The sequence below is a fragment of the Protomyctophum parallelum genome (assembly GCF_964188405.1).
Source record: "Protomyctophum parallelum genome assembly, chromosome: 4".
Classification (NCBI taxonomy): domain Eukaryota; kingdom Metazoa; phylum Chordata; class Actinopteri; order Myctophiformes; family Myctophidae; genus Protomyctophum; species Protomyctophum parallelum.
The window spans coordinates 15152085-15176742 of NC_139700.1; the positions used below are offsets into that span (position 1 = coordinate 15152085).

The following is a 24658-nucleotide window of genomic DNA, read 5'->3' on the forward strand; positions in this document are numbered from 1 at the left end:
GGATATGAAATTATGAATATTATATGACATTGGTCGAATACATTTACCATAGTACAACCAATCACAGTGCGATCGTCCATACGGGCTATGGGGTCTAGACTCAACAAAACATCAAAGAGATAAATAGTCAGGTCCTCTGGTGGCTTATAGTGGAAAGCACAGTTACAATTTCCATTTTAGTGTGCAGATAAAAAGGTGCTTTGAGGGGAGGGGATGGAATTCTGCGTCATAGTGACGGTCGTGACGATTTTTCTCAAACCCAGTGACCTTCAAATAAAAATAACAAAACCAGACTGCATAAATCTGCATGGGCCATGTGGGTTTGTTTTATATGGGCCATGGGGGATACATTACAGTGTGCATTTGTGTTGACCAACAAGTTTCTTTAATTGTATCCGCATATTTTACTTAAATATGAACATTCCATCGAATAAATAAAATAAAAATTACATAGGCTAAACATTTTTAAGCTGTTCGTTAGATCAATGTTCATTTATTATTGAGATGATACAGTACTGCAACCAAACTGGTTGTAAAGAGAATGAAGGCACACAAGTGAAAAGTCACTGATTCAGAAAGTCGTTAGCTGAGCTCCAGCTCTAATCAAACTGAGTCGAGTGGAAGTTGATCCCTTGTCGCAGAGATTATACAAATGGTGACACGGTGACCTGTCACCATTATTTGTATGCATCTGGTCAGCTATGTAAGTAGTGGTATTGCTAACTTGTCACTAGACTAGAGTACAGTAACACAAATCTGAACAAAGTACAACAAAGAAATGTTTCATAGTGCAAGACAGCAGGATTCCATATTGGTGGAAAATGGTACCGAATGTTCTGGCAGGGTGTCCTAGGCTAGTAGTTACTCGTGCAATGCAGCCATCTGCACCAAATGTTGGCTCCGGCCTGCTACGGTGGTTCATTGTGAAGGGAGGTCTCTGCTTCCAGACCCACTCTCCTCAATGACTCTCTGTACTTCGTCTTTCCCAAGCTGACTATGTCCTCAATCTCATCGGCCAGGTCCCTCCTGCCGCTCTCCACCATGGCTTCTACCAGCCTGGGCACAGCCCCCTGCCCCACTCCTGTCTGCCCTCGTGCCCAGTGGAACAGCATGTCCAGCACCAAGGCACCCAGGTTATCCCTGGAGGGGCAAGAAGACATTATGAAAAGGTTAAGATCTTTTTTCTTTTTTCCCTGATTTAATGGATGAGACAACAGTGAATCATAAATCGAGAAATCTAAAAATTTATCTGGCAGTGGCACATCCATCGCATTATAGATATTCCTTTTTTTTTTGGTGAGGAAATTCACTGAGCATATATTCTTATATCTTATGTACGTCACAATACTGATACACTTAACCGCCCATTAATCTTTTATAATATCACATGACATAATCCATTTTCCCCTCCTTCCCTCCACCTCTACAGAGGTCCTCGTGTGAGGAGCTTGCGTGAGTGGTTTTCTGAGTAAGAGGGGGGAGGGTGCCAGCTGATCATCAGTCTACTGTATGTATGTAATCTCCTGCAGCGTCCCAGATGGCACTGTGACGGCTGACAGAGAGATTAACAATCAAAATTCTCCATCATGTTCATTCTCTGCAGACTTCATTCAGGCAATGGAAATACCACACACAATGACGCATCTCAATCTTTCTCGTAGCTTTTGCGCACATAGCCGTCCAGAATGAGGACTCATGAAGCTGGGTGTCTATCTATAAAAGAATGCTACGAATGGCACTATAGGTGTCACATGCACGGACCACATCAGAAATCTGGTCCTCTACGGGGACCTACCACGGGTCACGGACAAAGTCAGAGAGAGAGAGATGGATGAGGGCTGGCTGCGTCAGGCACCCGGAACTGGTGGCAAGCAAACTGACACTGTGGGAGCCACTGCTGCGCGACAGCTTAGCCAACAACACTGTAGAGCTCAAGACCCTGATGCTAGAGGAGAGTGCTATTTGCACAGTGATCTTTTTTGAGTGGTGCAACCACTCCCTTACGAAGCTATGCGTGTGGCTGGGTGGGTCTGAGCACGAAAACAGCACGGTTGTTTTCCACCACCTGTGCGCAACCTAACACACACACAAACGCACATTTAACTGTATATATGACACTTATGATGCTAAAGACGTCCTCTCAAATAAAATCGCGTTTTATCGATATAAAACGGGATCGCTAAAATAAATGCTTTCCCACCACTGTGCAATAGAAAATAAATAAAAATAAATTGATTATATCTGCAATGTTAGACCAAATATTAATATTTTCCTCTTTTGCTCCATGTACCCACCTGTACTTGTACTGGATCCGGTCCAGCTCCTGATAGCTCAAGCCCAGGTTGATACCAATGTTGCGCCAGTCCTGTCCTATCTGCAGAGAGATGGACAGCAGGTTGACCTCTGTCAGGTAACCACTCTCAGGGTCCCCCAAGTTCAGAGGAGGGTATTGATGTTCCTCCATGACATAGCTCCTATCCGAACTTAGAGCCTGATAGTAAAGGACAAAGACGGAATAGTTGGGTTTTAAGTAACACATGTACAGTATGTTATTCCTGAATAGAATGGGGTTTAAGTGCTCTTTTTGGGTCACACAATGTGCTGTATAGGTGCATGGTTTTAAGGCAGGAGCGTTAAGGCTCAGGCTCATGAGTTGCACCTGAGTGACAGGTGCGGCGACTCTAAGTTGACAAGCGGTTGTGGATGTACTGTAATAGGAAATAGGTTATCACGCAAATGCAAACCAAAAAGAGTACTACCGCTAGTACCTCTGCATGTCTCTGCCAATCATAGTGTTTAGGGTTGGAATAGTATACAAGTAAGGTACACGTGTACTGCATCTCAGTTTGAGGTTATTTGTAATGGTATATGGGAGACATCCACATTATTTTGTCATCGGAGGGGATTATATTGCTATAGGGCGGCGATCGGAAATAAGAAGCTATCAACATATATACCTAAAATACACATACAAGCCTTGTGTCTTTAATAGCACGTGGATGGTGCCTATTTACACTGATATGGCCACTCAATTGCATAAGATAATCTTTATCAAGAACCACAATCATTACACCAAATACCTGAATTGCTGATCTAAAAGTAAAACATTAACATTATACATGCACAGATGGACGAACACATGCACATAGTGGATGTCTCCTAAGCCAGTGGTTCTCAACCTTTTTAGGCAGCGACCACCCACAATAATCATAATTGAACTGGGGACCCCTCACTCTGACAAGCACTTGGACTTTTGTTTGTTAAAGGTTTTACTAACAGGAAGTCTGAGTGGTAAGGTTGCCAACCACTGGGTGTCATGTCCTTTCCTCTTCCTGGCCACTTCCTGCGGCAGATCACTGGGAACCTCTCCTCGATAGAAAGACACCTAGGAGACACATTCCCAATGTTTATTATCCAACAACAACAATATGTATCAGATATAAAAAGACACATCGGAGACACATTCACAATGTTTATTATTATTGCGACATGTATTAGCTTGAGCATACAGCTTTCTACGTTGTCTGAAAATGTCCCTGTCATCAGAGAGGTCATCTGAAATAACACGTCTCAGGTACTCATTACTGAGAATTTTACCAGCAATATAGAAGTTTTGGAAGGTTGATTCTCTGGTTCTCACAATCATAATCTTACTCTTTTGAGTCTTTTTAGCATTATATATAATATCAAAATCAGCACAATACTGCGTACATATTCTCAGGAGCTGTTGGAGACCAGCACTACAGGTATATGGGTGATTGACGGTCCAATCACCCACCTTACATCCCATACCAGAAGCATTTAAACACACAGATACATCGTTCATATATAAGTTCATATATAAATTGGGGATAGTATTCTCCCCTGACGGACAGAGTTGGATACATGGAAGGGAGTAGATGCTACATTTCCCCACTTCACCCTCATTTTCTGATGTGTGCACCAAAACACCAATATTCTAACCAGATAACTGGGAACCCCACTTTTGGACAATTTTATGAATAACTTAATTAACTCATGGTTAATACGGTCAAGAGCTCTGGAGGCACCAATAAAACACATGAACATAGTGGAACTGTGCTTGTTATAGTTATCCAGTATTTCTTTAAGTGCAAATATGCCAAGTTTTTTCTTGAAGCCAAATTGCCACGTTTCTTCTTGAAGCCAAATTGGTTGTCAGCAGACAAACATCTCAATTCTACTCAAGATAATTATCTCCGTCACTTTGGCCATGACACTGGCCTGTAATTATCAGAGCTGTTCAGCTTCCCCACTTTATCTTTTAAGACTGGAATTAGTACAATAGCAAGCATAGGATCTGGAAATAAACCATGCACAAAGAGGCCTGTGTAGCACATGGCCACCAGAGGGCACAGTTTACCACTACCATATTTAATATGGTCAGCTGTGATGATCTACTAGTCCACATGCTTTACCATCTTTAAGCTTTATTATAGCATCTTGTATTTATTTAATATTTATTTTTCCATAGCTGTGCGATTTCATCTGGGCCACAAATTCCATCTATATTTGATTGGAGTGATGTTTTGGAATTTCCAATGTTCTTAACCTCTTTCCAGAAAGTGTTGACATTGCTATTCTGTAGCTTATTTGCCAGCGAGTCTGCCCTCATTTTATTTTAATTTATTTTAATATAACGGGAAAAAATACTTTTTTTATTTTCAAACAAAGGGCTTTGCCTCGGTTTGCCAGACTCAGCCCACTTCTTGAACGCCATTCGGGCCTCCACATGGAGCTTTTCCACATGATCATTCCAACCTGGCTTAACATTATGTACTTTATGTCTTTTCCTGTGCGCGGTAAGATCTACTCTACTTGCACTACAGAGATATTTCACTATTGTTTCATACAGGGAGCAAAGATCCTTACTGCGTTGTCTATTCCCACAGTTCATATCACGACATTTTCATATAATAGGTCCTCTAATAATCATGATAAAATGGCACAATTTTTTTCTACTTAGTCTGTGTCTCATAGAGGGCTGTGGGCAGTTCAGAAACCGTCCACCAGTGACATCATCGTTAGACAGATTATTTTTAAACAAGATTTTTTTTGTATGTCTCCTGTACACACAGAATGTCACATCTGTCAAGTAGCGTGTCCACTTTCACTGTGGCCAACACGCAGCCCTCGTGCATTGTAAAACACAAGCGAGATGTAATAATAATAATATCGGCAAACAATATTTCCCAGCAGGCCAGAGCTTTGGGTCATACATGTCAGCAACATTGTATTGTGGGAATAGAGAGCCTGCAGTTTCTATTAGCTTGGATTCCCCATCGATGGCGTCACTGGTATTGGCAGGTTTTGTTCATAGTTGAGTTAGTATTGTATGTGTTATGTGTACAATCTGTAGTCATGCTTCATCTTACTTGTCCCCTCACTGGTCCTGCCTGTCCCTCAGCTGGAGAGACATACACCTCCTTCAGGTTCTTCAGGCTGGAGTAGAACACAAAAGACAGCCTTCCTCCCTCACAGTCTGGTCTGTCTAGAGGAAAGAATACAAGGTCATACAACTTGCTGTTCCAAGGGAGGTATTGCGAGATCTTGGGGGGAAGGAAGCAGAGGTCAAATGATAAACCTCTTTGAGATAAACGTCGTCAAAAGGACTTAAGACCTGAATTGATGTCCAGGCCCTTCTCAAAGCCAGCAAAGAACTGCTCCCCTTCCAGTATGTCACAGAGGTCAGACGGCTGTGGTCCCTCATACTGCTCCGACAGAGACTGAACTCTGCTGTCCACCTGAGGGGCAAACATAAACTACCTTTTTCAGCACTTGTCCTTTGACCATTTTTTCAATTAACTTTCTCCCCTTTAAAAATAAAATGTCTTGCTTTATTGAGACATGACAGTGAAGCAGAGAAGAGCAATGATATGCAGCACTGGTGCAGAGGGCATGAATTAAACATTAATGTGGTCAGGGGTTCATTGTCCCACTCTCAGGCTACACTTTAAAGACTAAATTCCTGTAGGAAATGTCTGACGTTATCTGTGACTGTGCTCTAGTACTGTATAAGCCACTCTGTCTGTTGGTTGTTCAGTCAGTCAGTCAGTCAGTCCAACATTTTCAATCGCATTGATTTTCAACAGCTGGACATGGCTTATCACAGATTACGTGCTTGTTTAATGAGATACCACCAGTGGAGAGACATGTGGGAGAGACATATAAGGTTTAATCATGGTTAGTCTCAAAGGATCCTTACATGGCCTCATACAAAGGAAACAAAACATGCTTAACCTTTAATCTGTTTGTAATGATTCACTCTCATCTACTTAAGTACCGTATATATAGATACTTGACTCCACAGCTTTATCAGATACTGCATGCTCAAGAAAACGAGATCAAACTGTTGAAGGACAAGACACTGAAGAACATGTTTTCTTGTGTACTGTATCATACTCTGTTCCTCTGGACACATAATGTGAACCAATGAGTGACATCATCGATTTGTTAGGCAGATTTTATTTTTAGATTTTTATTAATGCAAGAACAATGGCTTCCATTGTAGCATGCCAACTTTCCAGGAATAGAAAGCCTGCAGTTTCAATTTGCTTGAGTTCCACATCGATGATGTCACTAGTAGGCGGGTTTCTTAACTGTCCACAGACCAAGTAGAAATATACAATATAATGAGGACCAATTATATGAAGATAGGTTGTGTGATACTGTCTGGTGTCAGGCCACTCACCAGCTTTAATTAGAAGAAAACTCTTTAGGATCGAGGGGGTACTACATTCAACACACCCCATTCAATGCTCAATCCAGTAAGGAAAAACTCCCAAGCAGGAACAAAATAAAAAATAAACAAAATAACAAAACGGTCATATGATCATGCTGATATGTGATAATAATAATAGATACTATTAACACATCATACAATAGCTATTCAGTGGGGCCGGCACTTAGTAGCCTGGAGCAGTGGTAGGCCCAGGACCCAAACTAGTGAAAATAGAAGATCTACAAGCACACAACTTCTTAATTCATATTTTTATTCATGGAATTTCTTTCATTTTTGTTTTAGAATGTATACAATTATTATTATTTTTTAACTAAAATCTTTTGAAATATATATATATTCTTTTGATGTAGGAAAAGAAAATGGGATTTTTACTCGAGTCGTGAACCATAAAAATTGGTCCATGACCAACAAATGGGGCCCAACCCACTGTTTGGGAGGCAGTAGCCTATGGGTATTTGTTCCTCGGGCACATCAGTTGGATGCCTCCTCCCCCAATATATTTGGCTCTAAGTGTAAGAGTGTTTTCTGCTATGCCAGTCTATATACGTAAGTTAATTATATGTTCATACACATCGACCACTGTCACAAAGTCAAATTCTTGGACATTTAAGGCAACAGTGCAAATTCTTTGTCAATGATCACCCAGACACGGAGTTGAGAGGCATAAAATACAGCCAGTTCCTGGTAAACCAAATGTAGTCTGGTCTGAATTTGTTGACAGGAAAGAAGAAGAATTAGCCTACCTTGTTTGTAGGCAAGCATTGCAAGAGAACCTGCGTAGGGTCCGTCTTTCTCTGCAGGACCAGGAACTGCACTTTGAACTGTTTCAGCCTTTGGTAGACCCGCCTGACCACCCCACTGACACAGCGCTGGGTCGTGTACCACAACCAGTACCTACAATGGTGCAAAGAATCAATTGTGAATGAATTGTGTAGAACTATAAACAGTGGTGGGAAATAACTAAAGTACCGCACTAGTTAAGTAATGTACTGTACTGTACTTTTTTTCTTTTTACTATACTTGAGTATTTCAAATTTCCAATAATGACTAGTCTAAACTAAGTACTGCACCCACTTACACCCACTACATCTCGGATCCAAGTATTGTACCGGTACTTTTACTCAACTACATTCATTTGAAAACTTTGGTTACGATAACTTTGTAGATTTTGATTATTATTACAAAACGTACATTATACACTTCAGCCCTATATACATTTTATAAATTTGAAAAACTTGAAATGAGTACTTTTACTTTTGCTACTTTTAAGTACATTTTGATGCCAATACTTTTGTACATTTAACTTTTTCCACCACTGGAAGTTCATACAAAACAGGATCAAACATGTATATGAATCAATAAAGCCAAAGTGAATATGAACTCACCAGGAGAAATGTGTGATGTAGAATATGGCATACAGATGGGTGACATAGAGAGACACTTGTGATGTGATGTCAGTCCAGGTGTGGGCGTTGGGGTCACCGTGCAGTAGATGTAGGCAGGACATATCCACCATGTGTCCTGCGGAGCCCATGTTGACAATACATGCATTAATGTCATGTTCCTCTGCGTGTCTGCACTGCATAACTGCAAAACCTTCAGTGACAAGTTGCAACTTTCCAATGCACTTGTCTTGAATGCCTTATTATGTATCACCCTGCCTCCTGTATCGAATTTTGGAAGCGGGCCTCAAGTTTGGAGTATGGATTGCAACACGAGATTGATTTTTAAAGTAATGACTTTTGTTAACAAACTCTGCGTATGCACACTACACGTCCATTGAGAGAGATCGACGCAATTACATTGTACATTGGCACATTGTGTTGTAGTGCAGTCAAAAACGGTGACCGTTGTACCTGGTACTCCATTTGGAAGGGGGACCTGCACCTTAATAGGATGCAGGAAATCCATGCTGGGAGTCTGCGAGAGGCAGAGTAGAGGGCTGACCCTGGCCTGGGGGTCACCACAAAATGCCTGCACCTCTGACACAGACACCTGCAGCACCTACAGGGAGGGAAGACAGACAGACAGACAGACAGACAGACAGACTGTTTTTTTTTCCTTTTTCCTTTAACATTTGCACGCGTCATAAACTTTAAACTCCAGACAGTGGTGTTTATTTACACAAATGGTGAGTGGTAGCATTCCATCCATGATCCTCCCCTAAACACAACTTCAAATAAACCAGGCTATTAACCTACAAAACTAAAACAAACCAAAAACTAGTGTATTACACGGCACGTGCACAACTAAACTATGTTTACATTACCTGTAAGGTAATGGTTCGGGTCTGCAGAGTGGCGCCTGGGGGGAATAGCAACTTGATTCCGGGGTCAAGGCTGGACACTAACAGTGTCCCCTCCGGTGTGAGGGAACAGCTGTCCCTCACTGGACAGGACACAGCTACGAACCAGGAGAACTGCTTCACTGAGCAGCAGGCCAGCTACAGGGAGAAGGAGGTGAACTCTCAGTGAAGATACTGTACTACACCAATGATTGCAATTTGGGCTACAAAGATGGGGATTCTGAAGGACACATGTGAAATATACATTATATGGCAGGGGTTCTCAACGTTTTTGGCTGGGGACCCCCGGAAATGCTTTGGCCATGTCTCACGACCCTGCGGGGGTGAATTGTAGGCTACTTGGTGAAATGTATAATTATAGGCCAAAGCCTATATGTGGCATGCGCCTGGACCACTTGGCCAGCGGGCGCGTTAATTGTATAATTCTTAGTAAGTGCTGATAATTATACTAGTAGAGATTAGGCCTGGGAGTGGGAGATCAACATCACAATCAACAAACTTTTACCTCGATCACGATTAATTACGTGACAGCCAACCCGCCATTTGATGTTTATGCAAAAAAACATCAAATCTGTGCCTGTTTTGCTGGGACCAGATTACACAAATGACCATATTTCTTACGTCATCATTGAGAGCTAGTCATACGTATACTATATACATAATCAGTAAGAATAAAATAGCAAATTGTGCCTGATCTGCTGGGACCGGAGTACGTGGTGTGTATATGTATGACTAGCTCTCAATGATGACGTAAGAAATATGGTCATTTGTGTAATCTGGTCCCAGCAAAACAGGCACAGATTTGATGTTTTTTTGCATAAACATAAAATGGCGGGTTGGCTGTCACGGTTTTTGGCGCAAAGTAACCACAGTATACCGCATATCAACTTACAACTACATACTCTATATAGTATATGTATACATCTTACGTCATCATTGAGAGCTAGTCATACGTATACTATATACATAATCAGTAAAAAATTAAATAGCAAATTGTGCCTGATCTGCTGGGACCAGAGTACGTGGTGTGTACAGTATATGTATGACTAGCTCTCAATGATGACGTAAGAAATATGGTCATTTGTGTAATCTGGTCCCAGCAAATCAGGCACAGATTTGCTGTTTTTCTTGCATAAGCATAAAATGGCGGGTTGGCTGTCACGGTTTTTGGCGCAAAGTAACCACAGTATACCGCTAATCAACTTACAACTACATACTCTATATAGTATATGTATATGTATACGTATGTCTTACGTCATCATTTAGAGCTAGTCATACGTATACTATATACATAACCAGTAAAAATAAAATAGCAAATTGTGCCTGATCTGCTGGGACCAGAGTACGTGGTGTGTACTCTATATAGTATTATGTATATGTATATGTATATATAGATAGAAACTTGAACCATACTTAATAATACTAGGTGTTTACATGCATAAAGTAGATCGGTAGCAAATAGTTACACCTAATAATTAGACATTTCAAACGTTCCTTCACAGAGATACTGAGATTCCACAGTTTACAGAATAATTATACTGTATAACATATTTTAATTCAGTTTATATACCTTTTTTTTTTCATCACATATCAATGATTTATTTTTCTTTAAAAAACTAAAAAGGGATCCAGAATATATCTACATCGATAAAACTGTATTTCTTATATAGATAGAAACTTGAACCATACTTAATAATACTAGGTGTTTATATGCATAAAGTAGGTAGGTAGCAAATAGTTACACCTAATAATTATACATTTCAAACGTTCCTTCACAGAGATACTGAGATTTGACAGTTTACAGCGGTCGAAAGTACTTGCACACTCTGCTTGTGCACTAGTTGGCCATTTATGGCCTACTAGTGTGCAACAAGCAAGTACGTATGCACTCGACAGAGTGCAGTTCTAGTTAACTATAATTTTGATAGTTCTCTGACAAAGTCTGTATAGTAAATATGCTTAATAGTTAAAGTTAGGACATTAGTGTTCCCGTCTCTTCAAGCTATTGTTAAAAACAATTATAGTGACACTTGGAATAAAATTTGTCTTGACTTAGACAGATGGTCATCATTGCCCAACTCTCTTCGAGCTTGAGTATCAATCATAAAGATGAATGTCCTCCCTAGGGTTAATTTTGTGAGTTCTATGCTCCCACTGCCACCGCCATCACAGTATTGGACTAAGATTCATTCTGCTATATCTAAATTTGTGTGGAATAGGAAACGCCCACGTCTCAAACTTTCCTTGTTACAGCGGGCCAGAGCTGATGGCGGTCTCTCGTTGCCTAACTTCAAATTATACTATTGGGCTTTCACCCTTCGCCCCTTTTAAGGTATTTCGACTCAACTATAAAGGTCTGTTGGCTGAGCTTGAGGAGAGTTTGGTTCATCCTGTGGAATTGAGGGATCTGATCTATTCAAACATATCGAATAGTCAATGCAAAGTTCGCTTTGGGCCAATCATTTCACAGTTAGTAACAGTGTGGAGAGCGGCTGAAAAAGTGTGCAAGATTGATTTGAAATGGAATTTGCTTTCCCCAGTGTTCAACAATGATGGTTTGCTTTTAGATAATCGTCCTATTCTTTTTCCCAGATGGAGTTCCAAGGGGATTCATACTTTGGGTGATTTATTTGATGTCAATGGTTTACGTTCTTTCCAGAATTTATGCGATATTTTTAACTTGCCTGGTAACTCTTTCTTTTTCTATTTACAACTGAGAACTGCCATGAGGACTTATGGAGTTCCATGGCAGACCCCCCTTGCAATGCACCCTTTGCATAGACTTATCTGTGATGTTAGATGAAGAGGTTTTGTTTCCATATTGTATGATTATTTATTAGAATCTAGTTATGGGACCTTGCTTGTCGATACTGTATGGAGGAATGACATACCAAATCTAGATCCAGATTGGAGCTGGGATACAGTGTGGTCTAATGTTGTGCTGTCTTCTAGGAATCCTGATCATCAACAAATTCATCTAAATTTTGTTCATCGGACGTACTTGACCCCCCGTAGATTGTGTGCAGATTTTAAATAATCACAACTGCACTTACTGCACTCCGAACACCATACAGTAGGTAGTACATTCTTTCATATGGTGTGGGAGTGTCCGAGTGTCCTCACATTTTGGAATTTGGTTGCTGCTAATCTTTCAATTATTCTACAAATTAACATTACACCCTCCCCATCTCTATTCTTCTTATACGATGTATCCCAATTAAATAATACCCGTATTCGTGTCTTCTTTGCTGGCGTAACGGCCGCAAAGAAGATGGTTGCTTCGCACTGGAAACCACCTCATACATTGACGTTTCGCCAATGGGCTTTGACCTTTCTAGATATCATCTATATGGAATTGTCTACAGCAAGATTGCACGGAGCGAAAGAAGAAAACATTGATATTTGGTCTGATATTGCAGATATGGTTAAGAACATGATTTAGTCATTATTTATTTATTTTTCCCTATTGCACAGTGGTAGGAGTCCTGACAATTTGTGACATCTTTGGTCCCGGGGGGAGGGGTGGGTGGGATTGTTTGTTTGTTGTTTGTTTCTGTGTTCCTTTCTTTTGCTGTTATGTGTTATTTTTATGTGTTTTGTTTTCTTTATTTCATTCATGGTGTTAACATGTTCTATTGTGATTTTTTGTCTAAAATAAAAAACATTTGATAACAAAAAAGAAAGTTAGGACATGAGCAAGATTCAAATTAAAACCAAGATTCATTGAATGGTTCCATCTATACAGTGGTTTTCAGTTACCCTGGCAGGACGTCCTCCAGGGTGACATGAGTTGCTCTGGCTTCCTCTCCTCAGAGCAGTGGGCAGCGTGCTCCATGACTGCCCATCAAACCTCCGCACGACCACCTCCCTGTGGCTGGAACGATGGTACGGCACACACACCTCCACTGGCTGTGAGCGTTGAAAAGGATTAACGACTAGGCCAGGGGGTTTTGGCTGTTCCCCCAATACAAATTGACCGCTACAATAACCTTAATAATAGAGAAAATACATCATAAATAAATACTGAAACCAGATATAATCATTAAGGAAAGTTTATGCATGTTTTAAATAATCTGGGGACCCCCCCCCACGACCCCCAGGTTGAGAACCCCTGCACTAGGCTACTGCCAATCTGCCATGTACAGTAGGCAAGGCAGATACGAACAGAAGGGATAAACTAGACAAATTACTTTTTTTGTACGTTTGTAAAGTCTTGAAATAAATTTGAAGAACTTAAATTTGAAGAAAGTCTCCATGAGAACATTGTGCACATCCGGGTGGAGGTGCTGGTAGACAAGATATTGTACATTAAAGACAGCAACTAGAGATGCTCCGATAATCGGCCAGTGATTGGTGATCGGCCACATCGACCGATATTCACTCTGATCGGCAATTTACCCTATCTGGAGAAACTGATCTTTTACACTATTTAAGTGGTATAAATGTCAATCAGATATAGAGTATAACATCATTTAGCATTTTTGTGACGGACCTAAACATTCTCCCCTTCCTCCCCACACACACAGGAACAGTTTTGACGTTGGTTTTGACATAATTCTAGAAATATTAAAATTTGCAACATTTCACAAGATCGGTATCGGACCTATCGGTATCGGCTGATCATGAGAAAAACAATCGGTGATCGGTATCGGTCCCAAAATGCCCCACACCCCCCCACACCCCCCCACTGCTTCTCTCGGGCGATGGATAAGACTTAAAGCTTAATTTTATTGTTTCATTTTCAGCTGTTTTGGCTTTGTCAGGTGCTACTAGGCATGTAACGATTCACTCAACTCACGATACGATTCGTATCACGATATGATGTTCACGATAAGATTTTTCACGATATTTTAAACAAAAAAAGAATTCCAGAAAAAGTTACGTTATATAATTTATCTCCCCCCAAGCTTTTTTCACATTTTTTATTTAACTACATTGCAAAAGAAGTAGCATTACTTTTGACAGTGCAGAAACATAATTGCCTTCCTTGATGAGCATCAACGACCATCATCACCTGGGCACAGTCACAGACACACACAGCTCCCTTCTACAGTGCTCTATTACTGAAAGTGACTCTCATTTCTCTCCAAAAGCACTTGAATATGATGGAATATGACTAAAGCTCACATTTCACATCACACAGCATAAATTCACTAGCCCCCCTAAAAAAAGAAAGAAATTGAAAATATATCGTTACATGCCTAGGTGCTACATATCGAAACGCATCGTGGGAGGTTTGCTGACATGCCCAAAATAGGGATGCCAGGTTGACAGATTCATAATTGAAGCTGCATAATTGCAGACACCGATGTACTCAAACGAATCAGATAATGGATATAATGGAGATAATGGACATAATAATCAGTCAGGCTCTAGAGATGAAAGCACAAAGTAGAGCTAAGAGGCTATGTCTGAAATCACACACTCACTCATTACTCTCTACATCTAGGGCAGGGGTTCTCAACCCGTGGGTCGCGACCCCTCTGGGGGTCGCCAGATTATTTAAAATAATAAAATAATAAATGGAAATGTACACCTTCCCTAATGATTATTATTAGGCCAAAAACGTTTAGAACCCCTGATCTAGGGAATAGTGAACTCATCTGCAAAGTTGTAAACATATTTTGGACACTACTGACTGAGGTCGTCTGTGCTGTTCACAACGCATTGTGGGATAATTATCACTATAAATTCAGACACCACTACAAAATGACACAATCACTATACAGTGAGTAGCTTAGGTTCGTAGCTTATGTATGATCCCTGATGACTATGGTATGCATTGGTATGGGTGCAGTGGTTAGACCAGTCATTAGTCCTACAACCTATCTCAAACCCTCACCCTAACCCTAACCTCCCACGGGGCCGCACACGTAACCTTAACCCTCTCCCAACCCTTAACGCACCCCTCACCAACCTTAATTCGGTCATTTTAACGCACCCCTCACCAACCTTAATCCGGTCATCTTAACGCACCCCTCACCAACCTTATGTCACAGTCTAACCAATGACTAGTCTAAACTAAGTATGCACCCCGATGACTAAATTGTAAATCGAGTGATTTTGGACACTGCCAGAGACTTGATTCCACTGTGTTTGTGTCAAAGAAAGAAATGCATGTTGTGGAAGCGGCCATGGCAAACACAAACAGTTCACAACCACTCTAACTGTACCTTCAAAAAGGTAACTCCGTGTGGACGAAGTTCCAGCGGGCGGCTCGACAGGATGTCGTGCTCCTCTAGCCATACCCACTTCTTGTCTGGTTTCTTCTCAGCCCACTTCAGTCTCGTGGTAGTCACCAGGCACCCTGGGGGGAACAGGAGCTCAGTCCCCCCTGGGAGAAAGACGTGACAGCCAACAGACGACACACAGAAACTGAGGAACACAGGGAGCAAAACATCTTTAACCCATGAAGATTCCACAAAGGCCTTCCAACAGTTTTCTGAAAAAGGCAGGTTGCTATATCAGTGGTGCTGTAGCTTCTTCATGTCAAGGACCCCCAAAATTATATGTATTTGGCCTCTAACCCCCATCTCAAAATATGTTTGTTTGACGGACCCCCATAACAAAGATTTGAGTTAAAAATGTTCACTTTATAAAAAAATATATACTGTATATATTCAAAGATTTGTCACAAACTTTCAAGGTTTTTCAAGAATAGCAAATCTACAAGCTTGTATTTTTGAATAGTCAAAGTTTCAAATAATGGTTCAAATCTAAAATGACACAGATGCTTTCCAGGTTTTAATGGGTTAACGCGAACCCATCCAATCTGCTCCCAGTGCTTTTGTGAATATGAAAGGAGTTTGTTGTACCTATGTTGGCTGAATGCAAGGTGCAACTCTGGGATTTTCGTCTCCGGTCGATCTGAGAAGAGACAGTAACCTGACTGAGAATGCATACAGTATAACACAGTAACAGTCAGCAATAATCAATGATAACCTAATAACAAATAAACTATCTGTATAATACTTAAAAAAACGGTGCGAAATACAGACTAATTAGACAAATAAAAATCACATTCGTGTGAAGTGAGGGGCGCTCTTATAATCACATTCTGTGCAGCACACACACACACACACACACACACACACACACACACACACACACACACACACACACACACACACACACACAGTTAACTATTAAAGAGAGCTATGAACAGAAGGGCAATTTCATTCTTAGGTTATGCTCACCTGGTGTTGGGGGAAGGGGTGGAGGGGTCGGGGGTCGTCCCAGAGGGTTGTTCCGTGCATCCATCTTCAGCAGAGGCAGTTGGTTCAGACACTGTGGGATGAGGCGGAGGTGATTGCTGTGGACGACTAACTCCCTGAGAGAGAGGAGAGACCCTGGGAGATACAGAGAGGACACACTGAACAGTGCACTCTGTGTTCACCCTGAACCACTTGCATGAATTGCTTGTTTTCATTCTCACTTCTATTTGCTCATTAACCATATGACTTTAGATTTATATTTAGCGATTCACGAGACGCAAAGTGGTCTCTGTGGCCACTTTACTTTACTTTACTCCTTAAGCCTGTCGCATGACGGTGTTTGCTACTTTGCTCACTAAAATACCCGATTTCCTGAGCTACAGTAACTCAACTTGAAAATTTGAAATCTTCTGTTTGCCCCACCAAATATTAATCAGTCTTGAATGTCCCAATTGCAAAGTGAAGCTTTATATTGGGTGACAGTGTCCAGACAGGTCAAGAGTGCTTGAGCATTTTAAGCTCAACCACATACATAACTAATGGACACCGCAGTCCCCTGGAGCCAGTTGCACCACCTCACACTAAGTTCAAACATCTTTGAATGCAGATGTGGCCCCTAGATGTGTCACAGAGACTACATTTTTGGGGGAGCGTTCTACCCATTGCTGGCTGTCTGAATACAAAACAAAATCATTAAAATGTTGACATATTATTGCTTATAGCAGCTTTAAGCTATAGCTAGGCTAAGTTTGAAGCATAAGGTTTCAGAACCATAAAACATAATCACGTAAACAGGAATCTAATGTTTGGGTGGAAATAATACGTCAATTGGTGGATTGGAGGCGCTCTTACCCATGGTCTCTGGCAGCTGCCTCAGCTCATTGTGGGACAGCTCCAGCTTAACAAGCTCCCCCAGGGTGCCGATCTCTTCAGGCAGGCTCTGGAGTAGGTTGTGCGAGACGTCCAGCATCTGCAGCCCCTTCAGCTGACCCAGGCTCTGGGGGAGAGAGACCAGCCGGTTCCCCAGCAGGGAGAGGTAACCGAGAGAGGACAGTTGGGCCATGTCAGGGGGAAGAATTGAGAGACGGTTGTGACAGAGGAGCAATGAGGACAGGGCAGGCAGGTGGAGCAGGCAGGGCGGCAGGCAGGAGAGTTGGTTAAAAGACAGATCCAGGTGCACCAGGAGAGAAAGGGAGGCGAGGGAACTGGGCAGGGCGGTGAGGAGGCCAGGCAGGGGGAGACCTTGGGCATCATAAAAACAGTGTCCTTGAAAAAATAAAGACACAGGTGAGACAGAGGTGGAACAGAAAGGGGAAGCAAGAGTTTGAATAAGGGACAGACAGAGTTCAGGGAAACAGAGAATATGACAGAGAGTGAGTTTAAAATGCACTGCCAATAAGCTGTATGTACTTCATCATAATCAAATACTGAAATTTGCCAGTCTACATAAGCTCAGAATGGTTATTTTCTTCTTTTTTTTTTATATTTTTTGAATCCCAGGATTTTGTAACTCATTTTTACACCCAGAGACAATTGTTTAATGTAATCCTGGGCGCTATCCTCCCTCTGCCAACCTCATGCTTCCTTCTATGCATATGGAGTCCAAGCCGGTTCTTTTCACCTGACAGGGGGAGTTTCCCTGGTTGGACGCAGCACGTGGAAGGAACCCATTATTCCAACCAGTTCCTTTCCCCTCCATCAGGCGGCAGGCGCCCCGGCTGGCCAGGGGCAGGCAGTATTAGAGACCAGGATTACTGCATGTTTTTTGTGAGGGTACCTACTACCTACCCCAGGTGACATGGGGAGAACATGCAAACTCCACACAGAAATTCCCTTTTGCCAACCCCACCTAGCCTAGGGTATGGGCACTGAATGGCTATTTTCTCATTTTCTTTCACCACCTATAAATAATGACATGCTCAAACTAGGGATATCAGGTTCAAATACTCAAAAACACAAGGGGTTAAGACCTAAAAACACATTTACAGTAACAGGCTTGTTTGTTATTGTCACAACGGCACACTGTAGGACGGTGCAGGATGTGTAAAGTACCTCGGATTGCCAGTGAGCGTAGCTGTTTGAGGTGAGGCAGGACCTCGAGGGCATCTTCTATCCCCGCTCCATCCTCAGAGCCCAGTCTCAGGTATTGAAGGGCCCTCAGCTGCCCTGGGATGGACCGCCACAAGAGCGGGAGCACAGCCGCCCCACCCTGGTACACATCCAGGGTCAACCTGGTGTCCGCCAGCACGGAAGAGAGCTCCACGGAGGGGGGCAAGGGAGGAGTGAGCGATAACAAGGCGGGTGAGGAGGAGGAGGAGGAGGGAGAGACACAGGAGGAAGATGAAGGTGTGATGCATGAGGTGTGATGCATGATGGGGGAAAAGGGCGAGTGGTTTGATAAGGAGGGAGCCCAGGTGTCAGTGAAGCTAAGTGAGGGAGATGCAGGGGGCCCAAAGGATAAGGTGGTTGGGTCCTCATCTTTCTGGGGTTCCTTTATTACAGTTTCTGTCCAGCCTTCAGACACCTCTCCACTTATTGCACTCAACACTGACACTCTCGTGTCACTGTTCCCTTTGTTTGTCCTAACTGGTAACACAGCTTGAGCGTCCCCTTCTGATTTCCCTGGATCCTGCTGGTGCTGTTGGCTTTCTTCGCAGAGTCTGAGGGCCGTCAGGTCCACAGAAGTGTCTTCTCTGTTGGATGTTGTTTTTGCAGGTGTAACTTCCAACACTTCATCCTCCGACCCAGTCCATTTGGATGCTCGATTCCCATTCTCTTCATCACCTCTGCTGCTCATTCTCTAAAGGTGCGCTTTAATTCGGAACAATATTAATTACATTACCTAATGTTACCCGCGGGTCAAGAAACAAATCCGTCTTTTTCTTTCTGCATGATGCGTTTGTTTGTGTTCATTCATGGCCATCAAACGCTGCTGTCATACCCATAGAGTGGTCATACCCGAAGCTAACCAGTATTGTTGTAACGTACAATTGTTGGCTCCGTGTCGTGACGTGTTATTAATGGGCTAATGGCTAATGTTGTAAATTGAACACCAATATAACTACAAATGACTCTTTTGTCATGTTCGAGAAGGGCAGAAAAGACAACGCCTGTGCGTTTGTTTACTTCCTTGTTTCCTACAAGGATTTCCGATTTTCTTTCTTTTTTTCCCCGAAAAGCTTTGCGTCATATATCGTGTGATTGATTAGGCTCACTTGCGCCGCCGGTATGCGGAGTTGAGCTCTTTCTTTGTCTATAATCCAGTAGCACCTCTCATCCGGTTGGTTCTGGCTGTTAAAACGCGCGCCTGCGTACTGACCCCGCCAAAGTTTCAATGCAAGGCGGGGACCAGATTTTAATTAGACAGTTCATCCACATGGTGGCACTATTTACCAATTGAATGAGTGGTTTTGTTTTCAACCCCTTTTCATATAAAAGGTCCATATACCGTCCATTTAATATTTATTCAGCATTTGAGCCACGGACCACCGTTTAATGTTTAATGAGATTTAGCCTCTCAGACCCAAAAATATTTTGTTATCGTTGGATAAGATAGGTCATTGAATTATTATAATATTCTCATTCATCACTGTACTTTTATTGTTTATTGTTGTTACAAGACACAAATAAACAGACATTACTTAACATGAGTTCTACTCTTAAAACAAATACTGTATCCTATGGAGTGGGACATTTGTCCTCTGCAATTTACCTATCATCACTAGGAGCAGTTGGAATACAATGTCTTCACTCATTTCAATAGTGTTTTTCACATAGGCTAGTATTGTATGTTTGTATTGTATATTTTCACATCGATATGCAATGGGGCATCAGTGCTATACAATAGCAGTAGGCCTATGTGTGATTTATATTTATGTAATTCATGTATTTATGTAATAATGTTTGACAGATCATGTATTGCAATTGTATCTTATCATCTTTGGAAACCTATGAAGCACAAGTTTAGATTCTCATTTTGACCACCAGGCGGCAATATTGGTTAAACCATGCACTTTCTTCCACAAGCTGTCTTTGCTTGACAGTCAACACAAAATCAAAATCTATGTCTTCATTTGATTTCATCTATCAAAATGACAAATAAGTGAAATGTGTTGTGCCATCTTGTTTCCTTCAATAATTTAACATACTTCAGTTCTTCGGGTGTCGGGGAGTATGGTTGTCAGTCAGCCGACAGACATCAATCCTGACATTCACATCTTCAAATTAAACCCCACATTAACTTGTTCATGTGTAACATGTATAGTCTTATATCACTCCCATACCCAGGCCTGCATAGAGACAGTACGGTTAAGTTGTTTAGTCAGCAGTCAAACATCAAGGCTCAAATGAAACTTTTCTAAATCTCAGACAAACATTTTTCTACACCTGATATTTCCAATCTTCAGTTATGAAGAGCTTTGCATTTCACGCTAAAGCCAAATAGAAGAAAATAAAGAGATGAAGCTTGATACATGATTATCATATATAATGCATTATTTATTACATGCTATAACAAACTTAACTATTAAACCATAGTAAATGTACAACATAACACTTATTTACAGAGCTGTTTAATATAATAATGCTGAATGTGCAAAATATTACCATTTACAAAATATCACGAAAGCATACTTTCTGTACAAAATAACATGAATATACTGATTATTTAAAACAAAATATCAAAGCATTACTGTAAAATAATACCACTCAAAGAAAATGATGACTGGTTGTCTTAGACCCATCTCGTATGGTGTCTGATAAAAAATTAACTGAAATATCTGAAGTAAATACTCAGACTCAGACTCGGCTGCATTTATATAAAGATAAAGAGCATCTCCCCAAACACACGTAAAGAAACGGAACAAAAAAAAAAGAAATACACTTCAGAAATAGTTAAAATAGCCAATCAAAAGCTTCCAACGTGTTGTGAGTTTGCAGATCTTTTCACTAAGATTGAAAAAAGGGCATAAGCAGTTAATTCATAATATATTTGAAATGTAAGAATGTAGGCTACTTGAGTACTTGATGCACAGTGTACATCAAGGTGCTTGGCAGTCATTGGCATGGTCCAGGTGTCTTGACGATGCAGGTGGGAGATGGTCTCTGTGCATGGAGAAGAAATACAGGTGTTGGGATCAATGTCCAACCCTTTCTCTACTACAAATCTACAATCCGAAAATATCTTTGAATTAAAACCACATGAAAGCTTACATAGAGTAAGTTACCGATTACGTATTCAAACAATGCAAGTCACGAAATGTTCGAAATAAGTATTCATTTGATAACTACAACTCAACATTTTATTCACAATATTGCATTCTTGTTTTTCTTGTCTCCACCAGCCGAAGGCATGGTGAGAGTATGTTTTTGTCCGTTTTGAACCAAATGCCTCAAATCATAAACACAGCGTTTTTTTTTCAAATCAGCCTCATGGTAGTGCTACCGTATAACAGGCCAATTCCTGTTTTTACTATAACTGCACCGATCTGTGTACAACTTTGCATGCACACTCCCTAGAGGCCAAGGAAAAAACTTTGCCCTGCATTTTTTGCATCTGCCTGAATGAGGCCCATTCTTGCAAGTTGCAAAACACATTTCTCTCTATTACTTGCACAAATTTCATCCATACATCACACAAATCAGTATACACTATCTCTATAGAGCGTCGCAGTCCCGCCCCCTTTCATGACGACGCCAGGCCCAGGAAATTAATCCCATTAATGCATTTTTCCCATAGACATTTCAAAAAGTATTTATTTAAAGACCTTTAAAGCGTCGTACGAAGCAAACTCGAGTCGTGACAAATCATGACAACAAACACAATATTTTGGACCAAACAAATAATTACAAAGAAGAAAAACAACAGTTATTTTGGTTCTGTAACCCGTTACAAGTTCTGTAACCCGGGCTCAGGCCTAACTATATTGGTAAACACTGGCAGGTACAGATATGTAATACTGCTATTAAATCAGCACTCATTTGGGCCAGTACATCAGAGATTATAGGTTCTGTTTAAAGAGGGATGAGTACTGGAATATTACAGAGTGAGCAACACAAGTAAATAAGACTCAAAGACCAACGGATATGTTTAAAGAGAGTTGAAATATATTAAAAGTTGGACAAAAATGAAATAAAAGATGAATTTGAGTTTAGGTATGACAGTGAACAAGCTGCTGTTTCCAGCGTGTACAGTAATGCAAACAAAACACCACCTAATAGACTAGTGGTCAGTCTTGAACTTGGTTCTATCTATTTTATATTGGTACTCCTATTTATCCTAAGATTAGGTTATTGAACTGTTGGTTTTAATTTTATCTTGAGAAAATCTAGGTTTGTCCTTTTTTACAGCAATGCTTTTAAACCTGAAGCTATTTATGAAATGCTTTTTAATCCTTAATTCTTATGAAATATTGTTTTTGAGTGGGGAGTGTTGGCTGGGAGGAGGATTAGGACTAAGGCCCTATAAGTCACACTTTGTTTGAAATAGACACTCATGCTTTCCAAGGTGTGATTTGGGGTCCTAAGGATGAATACAAAATGAATATCAAAATCTTAAAACCAAAATGTTGAATTGTAGGTTTGAGCTCACATGCCCTTTTGATTTAAATCAAAAGGGAGGGTAACTACCTGTCAGTGGAGAGTGTTGGCTGGGAGGAAGAGTAGGACTGAGGCCCTATACGTCCTAATAAACCGAATACTGGGGGGTCAAATTATTTGATTTGGGGTCCTAAGGATGAATACAAAATGAATATCAACATCTTAAAACCAAAATGTTGAATTGTGGGTTTGAGCTCACATGCCCTTTTGATTTAAATCAAAAGTGAGTGAGGAGTATTAATTGAATGAATTGTAATCCCAACACATGAAATGAAAAGGTTTGAACCTTTTAGTAAATTAACCCTTTAAGTCTCAAAAGTACACAGATGTGCAAAATATGTTACCCTTCCTTTCAACCTTTTTTTCTCCAAAAATATGATTTAACATTTATATCAAAATGTCTTTACAACAAAACAAAAATAGTATTCACTTGTATCAAAAATACCCTTTGACCTCTTAAATGAAATGATAGCTTAATGCTAAAATATCAGTTCAGTCAACAACATGAGATCAATTTCAAAACAAACAGTGGGACATATTTTCTTTCCTTTAGTTAGTTGTCTCAGTCCAGTGGAAAGAATGAAATGTCCATGAAACTACCTATCCCTTCAGTTGTCTTTCAATAATCAGTCCTACCAGTTATCCAGATCAAAGCAACAGTTCTTTCAGATCGACTCAGATGGGTAGCTCGCCACAACTGCTGAACTCTTTCACCACCATTGTAGATCAGACTTGCAACAGTTGAAATCCACTCTTAAAAGACCCAGCCTAAAACAGGCCAAAATGAGGATTACTCTCCATGTATTCACATTCACTATCAGAATAACTGCTTACTCACATTATTCATACAAGTCAATAAATCACAGAAGTATCTTATGATCAGAAATAAAAATAACAATCATGACATTGTAATGTTTGAGAACCATTGAAAATTGAATCAAATCACTCACCAGAACGAATGAAGTTTTATTTCTCATACTTTGTGAAAGGCATGGATCACACATACCAGCTTTGGTATGACCCGGCCGGGGATCCAACCTCGACCTCCCAGTTTCAGGGCCAACACTCAATAAAGAGCAGAGAGAGGGAAGACAATTGATTGTGGTTTGTCTACTCTGCAGCACGTACACCAGGTTGACAGATAGATGCTGCTGATTGGTTCTCCCACCAGTCCCCACCCAACAATGTCTCCTGTGGTGATGTGGAGCATCACTACGTACAGCATGTGGAGCATCACCGCTATCTTCAGCACCACAGCACTACTGGGAAATAGAATTTTCAATCAATCAATCAAAACCCTGGCTACCTCTAGTTTTGTAGTTAAATAACCACATTAAACGGTGTCCAAGATATGTATATTATAATAACAATAACATAATAATTCACTTTATCTGTAGCCTATGGCCCTATAGCACTTATTTTAACAAGGTTACAAGGCACTTTACTAAACACATACAAAACTGAATAAGCAGAGTTATGACTGATGATCAGATTAGTCGACACAGATTAGTAAAAAACTGAATTAGCCAATAATTGTTGTTTTGTGTCAGACGAGGACTTGATCTGCGAGCGACAATGCAAGATCTCTCTCTCTGGGTTATTATCCTGCAAATGCAATAACCTGGACATGGAGAGGAAGGGAGCGAGAGAGCCAATTCACACAATATCCTGGTAATTGTGTACTAAAACCAACCTATCAACATTTTTCTAGCCTAGCATGGCTCAGAGTAGCCAGGGTTAAGTAATACAAATGGGAATTGGCTTTCAAAATAGTCAATGGGG

The 24658-nt window shown here is 40.9% G+C and overlaps 1 protein-coding gene across 2 annotated transcripts; it reads right to left on the reverse strand.

Annotated features, from left to right (window-relative positions):
• Window positions 1-459: 459 nt before the first annotated feature.
• On the reverse strand, window positions 460-19282 carry pidd1 (p53-induced death domain protein 1). Of its 2 annotated transcripts, XM_083764199.1 has the most exons (15): window positions 18332-19282; window positions 17132-17545; window positions 16262-16414; window positions 15881-15932; window positions 15239-15440; window positions 12825-12974; window positions 9030-9203; window positions 8617-8764; window positions 8146-8281; window positions 7504-7654; window positions 5639-5762; window positions 5394-5509; window positions 3278-3385; window positions 2295-2491; window positions 460-1140 (listed from the first exon to the last, which is right to left on the reverse strand). In XM_083764199.1, exons 1-15 carry the CDS (start codon window positions 19074-19076, stop codon window positions 909-911), a joined length of 3102 nt encoding a protein of 1033 aa, XP_083620325.1. In that variant the 5' UTR covers window positions 19077-19282; the 3' UTR covers window positions 460-908. The 2 variants fall into 2 exon arrangements, 1 of the variants encoding a protein (XP_083620325.1); XR_014569196.1 differs by lacking the exons at window positions 460-1140; window positions 2295-2491 and having other exon boundaries at window positions 5394-5505.
• Between the last annotated feature and the right edge of the window lie 5376 nt (window positions 19283-24658).